The sequence below is a fragment of the Pelophylax lessonae genome (assembly GCF_965119305.1).
Source record: "Pelophylax lessonae genome assembly, chromosome: 1".
Taxonomy (NCBI): domain Eukaryota; kingdom Metazoa; phylum Chordata; class Amphibia; order Anura; family Ranidae; genus Pelophylax; species Pelophylax lessonae.
The window spans coordinates 54,821,914-54,838,656 of record NC_138768.1 but is presented as its reverse complement, the minus strand read 5'-3'; the positions used below and the strand labels follow the sequence as shown (position 1 = coordinate 54,838,656).

Genomic DNA, 16,743 nt, shown 5'->3' with positions numbered 1-16,743 from the left:
ATGTTTGAACATACACTTACCGAGTTCTCTGCGCACTGCCAAGCTCCAAATAGTGGAACACACACCCTGAGGATCTCACATGCACCGAAGGGTTGCTCCATAGAACTCTACAAGGAACAGGATTCTGATTCAGATATGCCAACCCTGGGGGGAACCCTCTGATACAGATACAAAGGAATAGTTGGCAAGATCAAGGTGTAGTATGCCCTGTAAGGTTTGTCAGCATATGAGAGAAAATATATCCTTTAACCGCTTGCCGACTGCTCACAGTATATTTACTGCGGCAGTCAGCCCCTCACAGGCAGAGTGACGTAGGTCTACGCCGCTAGCCTGTGAGGCTCTGGGGAGCGAGCGTGCCGCCGGTGGTGCGCTCCCGCTCCCGCGCAGTCACGGACCCCCCCCGCGCGTGTGACCGGCGGACCCGATGTCCGCCGGTCACTCGGCGATCGTCGGGGGAGAGGGAGAAAGGCAGGCGGCTAATGTAAACAAGCCGCCTGTCATTCTCCCCGGTGTAGAAACACTGATCACACGGTTCTACAATGTAGGACCGTTGATCATTGTTCCTACAGCTCAAGCCACAGCCAATCACAGTAAGAATCACGCCCCTAGGGACACACACAGCCCCTCCCTCTCAAATAAAGTTAACCCCTTCACTACCAGTGTATTTTTACAGTAATATAGCACTGATTACTGTAGAAATGTCACTGGTAACCCCAAAAGTGTCAAAAATGTCAGTCAAGGGTCCGATCTGTCCGCCGCAATATCGCAGTACCGCAAAAAAAATTGCAGATCGCCGCCATTGCGCGTTAAAAAAAAAAAACAACAAAAATGACAAAAATCTTTCCCTTTGTTAGTAAACGCGATAACTTTTGCGCAAACCAATAAAAATACGCTTTTTGCGATTTTTTTTACCAAACATAGGTAGCATAAAACAAATTGGCTGAAAATGTTAAAAAATTTAGATTTTTACATTTTTTTGGGGGGAATTTCATATAAAAAAAATGTGAAAAATATTATTTTTGCAAAATTGACGCTATTTTTTTTGTTTATAGCGCATGATCAAAAAATCTCACAGGTGATCAAATACCACCAAAAGAAAGCTCTGTTTGTGGGAAAAAAAGGACGTCAAATTCGTTTAGGTACAGCGTCGCACGACCGCGCAATTGTCTGTTAAAGTCACGGAGTGCCGAATCGCAAAATACCCCCTGGTCAGGAAGGGGGTAAAATCTTCCGGGGCTTAAGTGGTTAAGCCCTGCTCTATACATGATTAACTTGGAATGTTTGAAGATACACTTACCGAGTTCACTGCGCACCCCCCTGACTCCAAATAGGGGAACGCACACCCTGAGAATCTCACATGCACTGAAGGGTTGCTCCATAGAACCCTACAAGGAACAGGATTCTGATTCAGATATGCCAACCCAGGGGGGAACCCTCTGATACAGATACAAAGGAATAGTTGGCAAGATCAAGGTGTAGTATGCCCTGTAAGGTTTGTCAGCATATGAGAGAAAATATATCCTTTAAAGGAGTTTTATGGTCAGTGTACATTTTCTTTTTATAACATCAGCATTTTAATAACCACTTGCTGAACAGGCTTTTTACTTTTTGTTTACAAAAGACTACAAGCACTGAACCTATTCTCTCTGGAGAAGAGACGATTGAGGGGGGATATGATATCAATGTACAAATACTGTACTGGCGACCCTAGCATAAGGAACAAACTTTTCAGAGAAAGGGAATACAATAAGACACGTGGCCATTCACTAAAACTTGAGGAAAGGCGGTTTAACCTTAAAGTGCGTAAGGGGTTCTTCACTGTAAGAACGGTAAGGATGTGGAATTCTCTTCCTCAAGCAGTGGTATCAGCAGGGAGCATTGATAGTTTCAAAAAACTATTAGATGGGCACCTTAAAGACCACAACATACAGGGGTATACAATGTACGGTTAAAAGCAAACACACACACACATCATAGGTTGAACTGGATGGACTGATGTCTTTTTTCAACCTCACTAACTATGTAACTATGTAACAAGTTTAAATCAGTATGTTTTACTAAAAAATTACTTATAACCGTTAAATATTATATATAGTTTTTTTTTAGCAGAGACCCTAGGGAATAAAACGGCAATCGTTGCAAATTTTTATGTCACACAGTATTTGTGCAGCAGTTTTTCACTGAAAAAAATACACTTTACCCTCCCTGGCGGTCTGATTATGTCAGTATTTTTGAATGTCAAATGGGTAAATTGTTTTGCATGGAAATCTGTTGTTTTATATTGTAGGCCTGTAATTCTTAGTAATAAAACAGTAAAATTGAATAAAATGTATTAAAAAATTAAATGAATTAATATATTATTAATAAAAAAATATGAATAAAAAGAATAAAACAGTAAAAGTTCAGGCAGGGCACTGGACAAAGCACTAAAGACAAAACTGAGGTGAAATGATTGATACAGCAATGTAATCCTAACAGATTACAATGTATCATGTCATGTTTTGGGTACTGTTTTTTAATTTCCCGCCTGATTCCGGGGAAACTACCGCTATACGAGGGGTTTGCAGTCCCTATTACCTGTGTTCACAGTCCATTGATTTTAAGGCCCCTTTCACACTATTGCGATGCAATTTTACCGCGATTTCGCGGCGCGATTTTTGCCGCGATTTTGAAAGCAATGGCAAGGCTATATGCCTCAAAACACATTAAAATCTTGGCAAAGTAGTGCAGGAACTACTTTGAAGTCGGTGCGACTTCAAAACGCACTGATATGAATGGGGCTCATTGAAAATAATGGAAAACGACTTGTCATGCGATTTTTCAGTCCAAAATCGCGGGACAAGTCGCACTAGTGTGAATGGGGCCTATATGTGAGTACTTTGAATTCTTATTAATAAACTAACAGTTTTATACAGTACTTCACTATATGGAGTTTTTCTTCCTTGCATTGTCTGGAATTTGCCCATACTGTTGATGGATGCACTATATACATGAGGATATATCGTCCACAATATATCTATACACCTATGGGAGACTGCAATTGTGTTTAAACCTTGACGAGAGTGGAGTGCGGGACCTGCCTGGCTGAGGGGCCTATTCTAATACCTTATACGCTGGTTACCCCTGTAGTGGTGCCGCCCTCTGGTGAGTGCGGGAAGTTACAAAGAGGGGAGCACTGGTTTCCTCACCCAGCACCCGCGTTCTTTGGATCACCTCGGGATTCACTTTTTGCAATCTCCCTGAAGTTTTATTCACCTTGTTATGAACTTTCACAATTTTAAAATAGGATGTTTTTTTACATTTACTATTTTTCATGAACTTTTTTATGGCATTTTCTAATTTAATTTATGTCTACTACATGTGTTTATATAATATCTAGCCCACTGTTTTTCACTCATTCACTTGTTACACTGATTTAGTATATCTGAGATCAATTTTTCCTGTCAAATCACGTTATAATTATTTATTTTCTTGCCAATCCAAATTGGCTACACCTAGCAATTGGCTAGTGTTTTCACGTTTATTTCTGGTCACAATATTTTTTTATTATATTTTTTCCACTTGATTTTTATATAATACTCACTTATACAGTGGGTACGGAAAGTATTCAGACCCCCTTAAATTTTTCACTCTTTGTTATATTGCAGCCATTTGCTAAAATCATTTAAGTTCATTCTTCTTCCTCATGAATGTACACATAGCACACCATACTGACAGAAAAACACAGAATTGTTGACATTGTTGCAGATTTATTAAAAAAGAAAAACTGAAATATCACATGGTCCTAAGTATTCAGACCCTTTGCTGTGACACTCATATATTTAACTCAGGTGCTTTCCATTTCTTCTGATCATCCTTGAGATGGTTCTACACCTTCATTTGAGTCCAGCTGTGTTTGATTATACTGATTGGACTTGATTAGGAAAGCCACACACCTGTCTATATAAGACCTTCCAGATCACAATGCATGTCAGAGCAAATGAGAATCATGAGGTCAAAGGAACTGCCTGAAGAGCTCAGAGACAGAATTGTGGCAAGGCACAGATCTGGCCAAGGTTACAAAAAGATTTCTGCTGCACTTAAGGTTCCTAAGAGCACAGTGGCCTCCATAATCCTCAAATGGAAGACGTTTGGGACGACCAGAACCCTTCCTAGAGCTGGCCGTCCGGTCAAACTGAGCTATCGGGGGAGAAGAGTCTTGGTGAGAGAGGTAAAGAAGAACCCAAAGATCACTGTGGCTGAGCTCCAGAGATGCAGTCAGGAGATGGGAGAAAGTTGTAGAAAGTCAACCATCACTGCAGCCCTCCACCAGTCGGGGCTTTATGGCAGAGTGGCCCGACGGAAGCCTCTCCTCAGTGTAAGACACATGAAAGCCCGCATGGAGTTTGCTAAAAAACACCTGAAGGACTCCAAGATGGTGAGAAATAAGATTCTCTGGTCTGATGAGACCAAAATAGAACTTTTTGGCCTTAATTCTAAGCGGTATGTGTGGAGAAAACCAGGCACTGCTCATCACCTGTCCAATACAGTCCCAACAGTGAAGCATGGTGGTGGCAGCATCATGCTGTGGGGGTGTTTTTCAGCTGCAGGGACAGGACGACTGGTTGCAATCGAGGGAAAGATGAATGCGGCCAAGTACAGGGATATCCTGGACAAAAACCTTCTCCAGAGTGCTCTGGACCTCAGACTGGGCCGAAGGTTTACCTTCCAACAAGACAATGACCCTAAGCACACAGCTAAAATAACGAAGGAGTGGCTTCACAACAACTCCGTGACTGTTCTTGAATGGCCCAGCCAGAGCCCTGACTTAAACCCAATTGAGCATCTCTGGAGAGACCTAAAAATGGCTGTCCACCAACGTTTACCATCCAACCTGACAGAACTGGAGAGGATCTGCAAGGAGGAATGGCAGAGGATCCCCAAATCCAGGTGTGAAAGACTTGTTGCATCTTTCCCAAAAAGACTCCTGTCTGTATTAGATCAAAAGGGGGCTTCTACTAAATACTGAGCAAAGGGTCTGAATACTTAGGACCATGTGATATTTCAGTTTTTCTTTTTTAATAAATCTGCAACAATGTCAACAATTCTGTGTTTTTCTGTCAGTATGGGGTGCTATGTGTACATTCATGAGGAAGAAGAATGATCTTAAATGATTTTAGCAAATGGCTGCAATATAACAAAGAGTGAAAAATTTAAGGGGGTCTGAATACTTTCCGTACGCACTGTATATTTATATGGTCACATTATATTATATTTTATATTATATATTAGATTTTATTCATAATTTATACGGTCACTGTCACCATTTTGCACTTATTCACGATATTATTGCTGTGCATTTATTTATTTATCTATCAATATTTATTACTGTGTATTTTTACATTGCACCATATACTGGTTTTAGCCATTGGTTTATTGTATTCAATCTTCATATGACATACCGCACCTGATTTACTATTTTTACTGATTGTGAAATTATATCTGGCAGCGCCAGTTATTGCTTTGGGCAAACTTAAAAACATTCAGTGAGCGTATTCCTTATACTGACAAGTGTATGTCAGCTGCCATGTGCAAATTGTTTTAATGCGTAAAACCTATAACCTCCCTGCCCTACTAGATAATGTTACTAGAATTCTCAGTCACGAGCCATGACTTTCCATTCACCTCTACTCATGTTTATAGCTTTTGGCCTCTTTGTTGACATCACATGATCTGTGGTATTCCTGCCCATACAAATTGACGTTTAAATGTGCTGTTCTGATGCCCTTCAAGCCTTTATCCCACACAGGACACCATGTCCCATACATACTCGTTAAACAATGTTCGGTGTCATTTATGAAGTTACCATGTACCGCTGACAGAATTTGTCAGGCGCCATTCCTGGTATTATTCCACGCTATTTCTATTGTGTTCTTTCAGCTCTTTAAGAGTAAGCTATTAAGCTGACCAGAGAAAATAAGAGGATTAAAAGTGCAGCCATCATTAATGGATGTGGCCACATCATCAATGGTGTTGACCATGTCATCAATGGAATTGGCCACATATTCAGTGGCGTTGTTCTACATCATCAGTGTCATTGACCACACCATCAATGGCTTGGTCAAACCATTAGTGGCATTGGCCACATAATCAATGGCAGTGGCCACACCTTCAATGGCTTGGTCATACCATCAGTGGCATTGGCCACACCTTCAATGGCAAAGGCCACATCATCAACGGTTTGGTCACATCATCAATGGTGTTGGCCATATCATCAATGGCTTGGCCACATCACCAATTGCTTGGTCACACCATTAATGGCATTGACCATCTCATCATGGCATTGGCCACATCATCAGTGTCATAGGCCACATCATTAAAGAGGAAGTAAACCCTCCTCAGGAAGTTGTACCTATAGGTAAGCCTATATTAAGGCTTACCTATAGGTACTGTAAATATCTCCTAAACATGTACCGTTTAGGAGATATTTACCTTTAATGCAGCCAGTGACGATGCATACTAGCTCATTATGTCTTTCTCTTGCAGGTTGTAAAAAAAAAAAAAAAATTTTAAACAAGTTTACAACCTCTTTAATGGCTTGGTCACATCATTATTTTGTTGGCCACATTATCAGTGTTGTTGGCCACATCATCAGTGTCATTGGCCACATCATCAGTGGCATTGGCAACCTCATGAATAGCTTGGTCACATCATCATCAATGGCATTGGCCACATCAATGACTTGGTCACATCATCAATGGCTTGGTCACATCATCAGTAGCATTGGCCACATCATCATTGGCATTGGTCACATCATCAATGACTTGGTTACATCATCAATGGCTTGGTCACATCATCAATGGCATTGGCTAGATCATGAACGGCAGTGGCCACATTATCGTTGGCTTGATCACATCTTCAATGGCAGTAGCAACATCATCAGTGGAGTTAGCCACATCGTCAGTGGCGTTAGTCACATAATCAATGGTGTTGGCAACATCATCAATTGCTTGGTTACTTCATCAATCGCATTGGGCACATCGTCAATGGCAGTGGCCACGTCACCAATGGCAATGGCCACACCGTCAGTGGCAGTGACCACATCATCAATGGCAATGGCCAACCCTCTTAGTGCTGATTTAGAGTCTGAAGGGATCTGCATAGAATCTATCACATATTTCATATTAACCTGCTGTTCACTGGTGATTACTATTGTTGTCTTTATTGTGTAATCCTTTGTAACAGTGGCCTCTGCACTTTTCTGATGTTATCTCCTATGTTAGATCCATTATTAAGTTGACTGTTATTCCTACCTTAATGTCATCTCCTTGCATTATATTCTCAAAAAGATTTAGAAATAGTTAGTTAAGTCCTAGTTAGACCCTCACCCCTTCTTCTAGATTTTGAGCATGCACAGATCTGATGAGGGGCTTTGGGTCCCAGCAAAGCCCTGCAGCAGGGAGCATTTTTCCCACCGTCTATTAATGCCAAAGGTATTCACATTGACCACCAATTAAGAGAGCATTCTTCCCATTGGCCATCAACGCCAGGGGAATTCTTCCCACTATCCTCCAATGAAATGGTTAAAGCAGGGATTCATTGAGACCTAAAAATTATTTTAGGGGTTCTTCTGGAGGAAAAATGTTGAGGAAGGCTGGTGCAAATGATGATGAATAGTGCATTTATATATTTTCTATATATGATTGCACCCTTCCAACCCTGTAAATCCAAGATACATATTTCAGGCACTGGGGTACAGTAGGGGTGAGCAATACGACCAGCAGAGCATGGGTCCCATAGAGAAAGAATGGCATACTTTGAAAATATATAAAAACAGCTATATCCCCTTGATGACTCTGAAAATACCTGCCTGCAGAGGAAACAAACATTCCAGTAAGCTCTGCCAGCGACCATAATAAATACTGGGAAATATTTGGTGTGTCTGTAAATACATGCTGCTTATTACAGATTCGTAACCCAGCTGAGATTTTGTTCCGTTCACCGGCTTGTGTTACTATGATTAGCACATAATCCACATACAACGTAGGGCGCTATTTTTGGATCAGTGTATTTTGAGCACCTTATATGTGAAATATTTGCTTGTTGCAGCATCAGGCTGTAGGAAAAACTATCTGCGCTAATTGCAGATGGCTTGGAAAATAGTGAGAGAAGGCTATTCTGAAGCTGTACACCAAGCAAAAGCTAAAAACACAGATGAAATGCTTATAAGGGAGTGTTTTACCTTCCAAAAGAATTGTATTTTTTGTCAGTTTAGTTCTGAGATTTACTCAGCCCCATAACAGAGCACAAACCTGTCTGCCCAGGTAGGAAATCAGATTTTTTTTTTCCTTACAGAAGCTTACAGGTCATGTCCCTCCAACAGCCTATGACTGGACAGTAAAAGGAGAAGCAGCTGGGTCATGAGCTCATCTCTCTGTCACTCTGCTCTCTTCTCCTATCAACATACTCCTTGTTAACACATGAGCACAGCTGCCTGATTGGCTCCCTGTGCTGCTCCCCCCCCCCCCCATCCAGGTTTGAGGTCTTCTGCATATGGACTATAGGTGATACCTTGTCAAATTTAGGTGCTTTATAAAAAAAATGCATTTCAGCGCTGCTGACCGCCAGCTCTTTTTTAGCCAATTCATGTCTATATTTGCCCCATTGCAGAGGCCTCCCCTCACTCTGTCTTTAGCTTGGGGGAGATAGGAGATTGGTGGTGGTGGGATATACGTATTTGGTGCAGTGTGAATTTTTGCTTGCAGAGGGAATTTGTGCTGGGTGAAGAGAGTGTTGAAAAAGAGACGTACTGTGCATTATACTCCTGGACCCTGTTCATTGTGTGTTACATTATCCTGATCCCTGAGCTCTGTGCGTTATGCACTCCTGACCCCTGCACTCTGTACATTACATACTCCTGACCCCTGCACTTTGTACATTACATACTGCACTTTGTACATTACAAACTCCAGACCCTTGTACTCTGTACATTACATACTCCTGACCCCTGCACTTTGCATATTACATACCCCTGACCCCTGCACTCTGTACATTACATATTCCTGACCCCTGCACTTTGTACATTACATACTCCAGACCCTTGTACTCTGTACATTACATACTCCTGACCCCTGCACTTTTTACATTACCTACTCCTGACCCCTGCACTCTGTACATTACATATTCCTGACCCCTGCACTTTGTACATTACATACTCCTGACCCCTGCACTCTGTACATTAAATACTCCTGACCCATGTACTTTGTACATCACATACTCCAGACCCTTGTACTCTGTACGTTATGTACTCCTGATCCCTGCACTCTGTAGAATACATACTCCTGGCCCCAGTGCACTGTGTGTTACATCCTCTTGAACCCAGAATTCTGTGTGACCCACAATTAATGCTTAATGGCCCCGCTCAGGTCAACAAGGTCCGATTAATTGGATGCTGCTGAGTAGTGAGGGTGCAGGCTTGGGAAAGGTGTATCCAGACCCAAAGCATGCTGCATAAGTAGGAAGAAATAGCCCAGCTGCTACACACCTCGCCCAGGCCCGAGTGGTTAGCAGATAAAAGTAGCCTCAATTTGATTAATCCAAACCATGCCCCAAACATGTTTCATGCTGCCCCTGAGAACTCCACGATTAAGCCCCAGAAACAGGGCGAAACATGTTGGGGCATGGCTTTGATGAATCGAGCTGAGGCTGCTTTTACCTGCTAACGACTGAGACCGGGGAGGTGTGTGGCGGCCGTGCTATCCCTTCCTATTTCTACAGCCTGAATTATGTGTGTTACATACTCCTGACTCCTGCGCTTTGTTGATTACAAACGCCTGTCCCCTGCATTATCTACTCCTGAACTCTGCAGTTTGTACGTTATGGGTGCGCTGCACAATATACATTCTTGTCCCCTGCATCGTGTGGGTTACAAACTCCTGCACTAAGTGTGTCACATACTCCTGTCCTCTCCACCCCATGCAATGCATATTCCTTAGACCTGCACCAATACTGTACTTTGTGCATTATGTACCCTTGCACTCTGTGTGTCACACTTTCCTGACTCTTGCACCCTGCCAATTTAAATTCCTGCCATTGTTAGTGCCTCAGCTCTTTCACAATCCTAGCGACACCCCCTGGGTCAGCTTCCTAAAGTAACAATGGTGGGCCAATCACTGTGTGTTAGCATGCCTGAATATACTCTCCAATTGGGGCACATATGGCAGGATGACAACATAGGAGAAAAATTGGAAGACAGTAGTCACCCCATAACAGAATGTGCCTTCATGCAAGGCTCACAAAGTATACTGAACAAAATTATAACCGCAACACTTGTTTTTGCCCCCATTTTTTATGAGCTGATCTCAAAGATCTAAGAAAACCGGGATTCATCTGTGAAGAGGACACCTCTCCAAAGTGCCAGACACCATCGAATGTGAGCATTTGCCTACTCAAGTTGGTTACGGTGATGAACTGCAGTCAGGTCGAGACCCCGATGAGGACCATGAGCATGCAGATGAGCCTCCCTAAGATGGTTTCTGACAGTTTGTGAAGAAATTCTTTGGTTATGCAAACTGATTGTTGCAGCAGCTGTCCAGGCGGCTGGTCTCAGACGATCTTGGAGGTGAAGATGCTAGATGTGGAGGTCCTGGGCTGGTGTGGTTACACGTGGTCTGCGGTTGTGAGGCCAGTTGGATGTACTGCCAAATTCTCTAAAACGCCTTTGGAGACGGCTTATGGTGGAGAAATGAACATTCAATTCAGGGGCAACAGCTCTGGTGGACATTCCTGCAGTCAGCATGCCAATTGCACACTCCCTCAAAACTTGCAACATCTGTGGCATTGTGCTGTGTGATAAAACTGCACATTTTAGAGTAGCCTTTAATTGTGGCCAGCCTAAGGCCCACCTGTGCAATAATCATGCTGTCTAATCAGCATCTTGATATGCCACACCTATCAGGTGGATGGATTATCTCGGCAAAGGAGAAGTGCTCACTAACGCAGATTTGGACAGATTTGTGAACAATATTTGAGAGAAATAGGCCTTTTGTGTACATAATTAAAAGTCTAAGGGCTCTTTCACACAAGCGATCAGTTTTTTGCCTCCGCTCTGGTCCTTTTTTTTTTTTTTCCACGGAGCGGATGACACTTGTGTCATCCGCTCCGTATGTCCGCATATCACCCATCCGTTTGCGGATGACATGCGGACATAATGTAAGTCTATGGGGATTGCGGATGTCAGCGGATGACACCGCTGACATCCGATTTTGCTTCCTTTCCGTTTTTTGAACGGAGGAAAAATAGGGTTCTGTTCCGTTCCAAAAAACGGAACAGAATTGAAAGGAAGAAAATCGGATGTCAGCGGATGGTATTCCGCTGACATCCACAATGCCATTGACTTACATTATGTCCGTAAATCATCTGCAAAAAAATAGGATGATTTGCGGACATACGGAGCGCCCGTGTGAAAGGGCCCTTAGATCTTTGAGTTCTGGGCATGAAAAATGGGGGCAAAAACAAAAGTGTTGCGTTTTATAATTTTGTTCAGTGTATAATTCTTGTTTTTTTTTTTATAAATTCAAAGTTTATTAGAAGAGGAAAAGGCACACAATACAGGCAGGATCAGCAGTACAAGTCCATACCAGTGTATAATTCTAATGAAAGCTGAAGATTTGAAAAGATTGAAAACAACTTTTAGAATGACATTTACTATGTTAAGGAACGTATGAAATTTTAGTTATCCGGTTTAGATATACTTTAATGATATGGCCTGCACAGACCCCTGACCTCAACCCTACTGAGCACCTTTGGGATGAATTGGAAAGTCAACGGTGGATCCGGGCTTCTCATCCCACATCAGAACATGACCTCACAAATGTTCTTTTGGCTGAAAGGGCACAAATTCCCACAGACATAAGCCCCGTACACACGATCAGATTATCGAACGATCTGTCGTCTGTTTTTTGTGGCATGTTAGTCTGATGTGGAAAGTGAAGAGGTTTTTTTCATACGAATTTTCCCGTACGACAGAATTCTGCTTCAGAAGTGATGTCATGTGTTGGATTGATTTGTATGTGTTCTTTCGTCTCTGAGCATGCCTAGTCTTGCTCTTAAGATTTTTTTCTGTCGAAATCTGTACTAATGAGACGAAAATCGGACGTTGTATTACGGACAACAACAATTTTATAGCCTGCACATCAGGATTTTATTAGCCAAAAAGTCGGAGTTGGCTGTCGAAAGCACCATACTAACAATCCGAAAATCGGCAGATCGGTCGTCGGATGAATTTTCCCTACAGATTTTCTTATCGTCTGTACGGGCCTTTACTCCAATATCTTGTAAAAAGCCATTTCAGAAGAATGGAGCCAGTTATAGCCACATAGGGAGCCAACTTCATAGTAATGCCCATAGTGTTGGAATGGAGTATCCAACAAGCTTATATAGGTGTGAGGGTCAGGTGTCCACATTGTTTTGGCCATAAAGCATATAAATATATATAGAAATCAATAAACTCATTAGTAAAATATAAACCCTTTTTTTTTATGAAATATGCAATTTATTTGAAAAATCAACATTGATTAGAAAACCCAATACTCATTGTCAATTGATCACAAATTAATACCAAGATATGGCTGGAATGAATGATTTATATATTCGGCTATATAATACATAATGTCTTTGTGTGCTCCTTACTGAATATATCATTTGGTTATTTCCTATTATGCGTAATGGCTTTAGGCATTCAGATTACATCCCATTCAACTGTTGGCTGAATACAGCTCATATCCGACCCAAAAGGTCTTTCTTTCTGTATACTGGGAAGGCTCATTTCAAAATTGTAAGGTGAGTTTACTTTCCTTACAGGTTTTCAGTGATAACACCGCAGAAAATCTATATGCCAATTTAAATTGCAGTTTTATAGTCTGCTCTTGAAGACTGAAAATTTAGGAAAGTAGCCTAACACTATTAAAACAAATACTTTTCAATTGTTTTTCCTATCCAATGATTTTAAATTCTGCTCAGCTTCTCTGGTGATTTACACAACGAAGGGAAGGGAAAGTTTAGGTGACAAAGGAAGGGGTATGACTGCAGGAATTAATGGAATCATCTGATCTGACGTGTGGCGGAGGCATGTAATTATACAGTATATCAAAATGTGCGGCATTCAACTGTGCCTTTAGCTGCTTGCTTTCATCCTGTGAAAATAGAGAGATATTGCATTAATTATAAACCATATTATAGATGGTTGGATAGAAATTAAATAGAGAGATAGATAGATAGATAGATAGATAGATAGATAGATAGATAGATAGATAGATAGATAGATAGATAGATAGATAGATAGATAGATAGATAGATAGATAGAGTGTCTCACAAAAGTGAGTACACCCCTCGCATTTTTGTAAATATTTTATTCTATCTTTTCATGTGACAACACTGAAGAAATGTCACTTTGCTACAATGTAAAGTAGTGAGTGTACAGCTTGTATAACAGTGTAAATTTGCTGTCCCCTCAAAATAACTCAACACACAGCCATTAATGTCTAAACCGCTGGCGACAAAAGTGAGTACACCCCTAAGTGAAAATGTCCAAATTGGGCCCAATTAGCCATTTTCCCTCCCAGGTGTCATGTGACTCGTTAGTGTTACAAGGTCTCAGGTGTGAATGGGGAGCAGGTGTGTTAAATTTGGTGTTATCGCTCTCACTCTCTCATATTGGTCACTGGAAGTTCAACGTGGCACCTCATGGCAAAGAACTCTCTGAGGATCTGAGAAAAACAGAATCGTTGCTTTACATAAAGATGGCCTAGGCTATAAGAAGATTGCCAAGACCCTGAAACTAAGCTGCAGCACGGTGGCCAAGACCATACAGCGGTTTAACAGGACAGGTTCCACTCAGAACAGGCCTCGCCATGATCGACCAAAGTTCATCGAACGTGCTCCGCGTCATATCCTAAGGTTGTCTTTGGGAAATAGATGTATGAGTGCTGCCAGCATTGCTGCAGAGGTGGAAGGGGTGGGGGGGTCAGCCTGTCAGTGTTTAGACTATACGCCGCACACTGCATCAAATTGGTCTGCATGGCTGTCGTCCCAGAAGGAAGCCTCTTCTAAAGATGATGCACAGGAAAGCCCGCAAACAGTTTGCTGAAGACAAGCAGACTAAGGACATGGATTACTGGAACCATGTCCTATGGTCTGATGCAACCAAGATAAACTTATTTGGTTCAGATGGTGTCAAGCGTGTGTGGTGGCAACCAGGTGAGGAGTACAAAGACAAGTGTGTCTTGCCTACAGTCAAGCATGGTGGTGGGAGTGTCATGGTCTGGGGCTGCCGGCACTGGGGAGCTACAGTTCATTGAGGGAATCATGAATGCCAACATGTACTGCGACATACTGAAGCAGAGCATGATCCCTCCCTTCGGAGACTGGGCCGCAGGGCAGTATTCCAACATGATAATGACCCTAAACACCACTCCAAGACGACCACTGCCTTGCTAAAGAAGCTGAGGGTAAAGGTGATGGACTGGCCGAACATGTCTCCAGACCTAAATCCTATTAAACATCTGTGGGGCATCTTCAAATGGAAGGTGGAGGAGTGCAAGGTCTCTAACATCCACCAGCTCAGTGATGTCATCATGGAGGAGTGGAAAAGGACTCCAGTGGCAACCTGTGAAGCTCTGGTGAACTCCATGCCCAAGAGGGTTAAGGCAGTGCTGGAAAATGATGGTGGCCACACAAAATATTAACACTTTGGGCTCAATTTGGACATTTTCATCTAGGGTACTCACTTTTGTTACAAGCAAGTTAAACAATCATGGCTGTGTGTTGAGTTATTTTGAGGGGACAGCAAATTTACACTGTTATACAAGCTGTACAATCACTACTTTACATTGTAGCAAAGTGTCATTTCTTCAGTATAAAATATTTACAAAAATGTGAGGGGTATACTTCCTTTTGTGAGATACTGTAACTAGATAGATAGAATGGTATAGCTATGATTGAATGAGCCTTGGTGCAAAATTTAGATTGGGCCACCTTCTTATACGGGTCTCCTCCTCCTTTTCAATGGTACCGCATTGTTAGTCCATTCTCTTACTACGAAACCTTATAACCTTCTTTATTATGTTACCTGCCACACTGGGAAGTTTGATGTTTGTTTCAGCTGGACTTTCTTCATGAGCATACATTTTGAGTTCAAATGGCTCCTCTCTATTGCTCATCTATTGTGACCTAGTATTAACCAGGCAACCTCAATAACAGGAAACTGGCCCATCTTGTGGCCCTGGTTAGTCACTGTGAGGCTACTTTTGCACTCATAATACTCTTTATGAGAGCGTTTTTGCTCATGTAACACTCCTTGGACAAACAGTTCCAAGAGGCTGCGTACCAGGCTCACGACATTTTTAGATGAGATGCTGCATTCATTTTGCAATAGCCACCTCCTCCTCCTGTATGAAGGTTATGCCAATGATTTTTCGCTGGAGGGGTTAATTCAAGGGTAGCCTCCTGCTTCTTCTTCGGGGCTTTTCTCGCTTAGGCACCCTAAGCTTGGCATGAACTTATCTCTTAAGCAGTCCTTGTGGTCATCATCTAGACTGTGCTCTTCCTGGCCTTCAGGAAATCTTTCAATGCATATTCTAGTTCAATTAAGAAGCCCCTCTTCAAATCAGAGTCAACCCCCCCCCCCCTCCATGACCACACAGTTCTCCCATCACAGAACATCCCACAATCACACAGTCCCCCAGACACATGTGTAGGTGGGGTGCAACACACACTGTCCAAGTGCATTGAAAGAACTTCTATTGAAAAATTGCAAAGACAGTTCACAATAAACCCAGTGGGAAAACAGCCCAAGCGGATAACACTCACAGGTCCAACAACATTTCAGCCAAACTGACAGCGTCCATTGAGAGGGGCAGAATGTGGCCTCGCCATCTTGTGCCCAAGCAGGAAGTTGCAAGTGCTACGCTATTCCTCCTCGTCAGGAACCTTTTCCTTCCACTAGTTCTGTCCCTATCAGGCAGGGTACCACGCCCCTACTCTACCCACTAGAAAAATGCATGCCAAGCCTGGGTCACAGGGCCTTAAATAGGCTCTACCTGACTCAAGATGGTTGCAAGAATCACATAGGGTGGCAGCATCCAATCGGAAAGCTTTCTCACTGACCCAGAAAACCATATAGTAACAATGTTTCTCTTGACTTCCTCTCCAGCTGCAATGTTGCTGTGGAAGAGTGCCACCGGCAGTGCATACTACCCAACTTTTTGAGATAGGAACAATGGACACCTGGTAGCAAAAGTATGTAAGCATAGAACACACACCATGCCACGCCCCCTAAAGGACAATTATACAAAACAAGATTATTTAAATCCACAAGTACCTTTTCATTTACCACTACTATTCCTTTATATTGGCTTTTGAAATTTACATATGCATGAATTTAGAAATTGGATAAAAGGTTTATGACGGGGAAACACTTTTTGAAAGATAAAAAGTGCATTTTTCATACAACTATATATATCAGACCAAAATATGGGGCAAATGAGGAGGAAAGGGGGACAGAGGGACTTTGTTCCGATACGAAGTCGGTTGGGAGCTATGCCTGCAGTGGAGAAAGTAGACTGCACCTGCCTACATACAGGCCAACCCATCACAAAGCCCCTCAGTCACAGGGTACCCTCTTTACATTAGAGCCCTACCTTTGGCTTGAGCAGTGTGGCAGAGGGCAGGAGATGGAGGAGGTCTGGAGGAAGTGGACTTATGTTT

At 42.3% G+C, this 16,743-nt stretch overlaps 1 protein-coding gene across 1 annotated transcript in view; it reads right to left on the bottom strand.

The window, feature by feature from the left end:
* Window positions 1–13,126: 13,126 nt before the first annotated feature.
* Window positions 13,127–16,743, bottom strand: part of LOC309546477 (CD5 antigen-like) — a 28,232-nt gene continuing 24,615 nt past the window's right edge. The window contains exon 5 of the mRNA XM_082246205.1: window positions 13,127–13,172. Coding sequence (XP_082102331.1) covers window positions 13,168–13,172 — 5 coding nt within the window. The 3' untranslated portion in view covers window positions 13,127–13,167. The remainder of the gene's footprint in view (window positions 13,173–16,743) is intronic.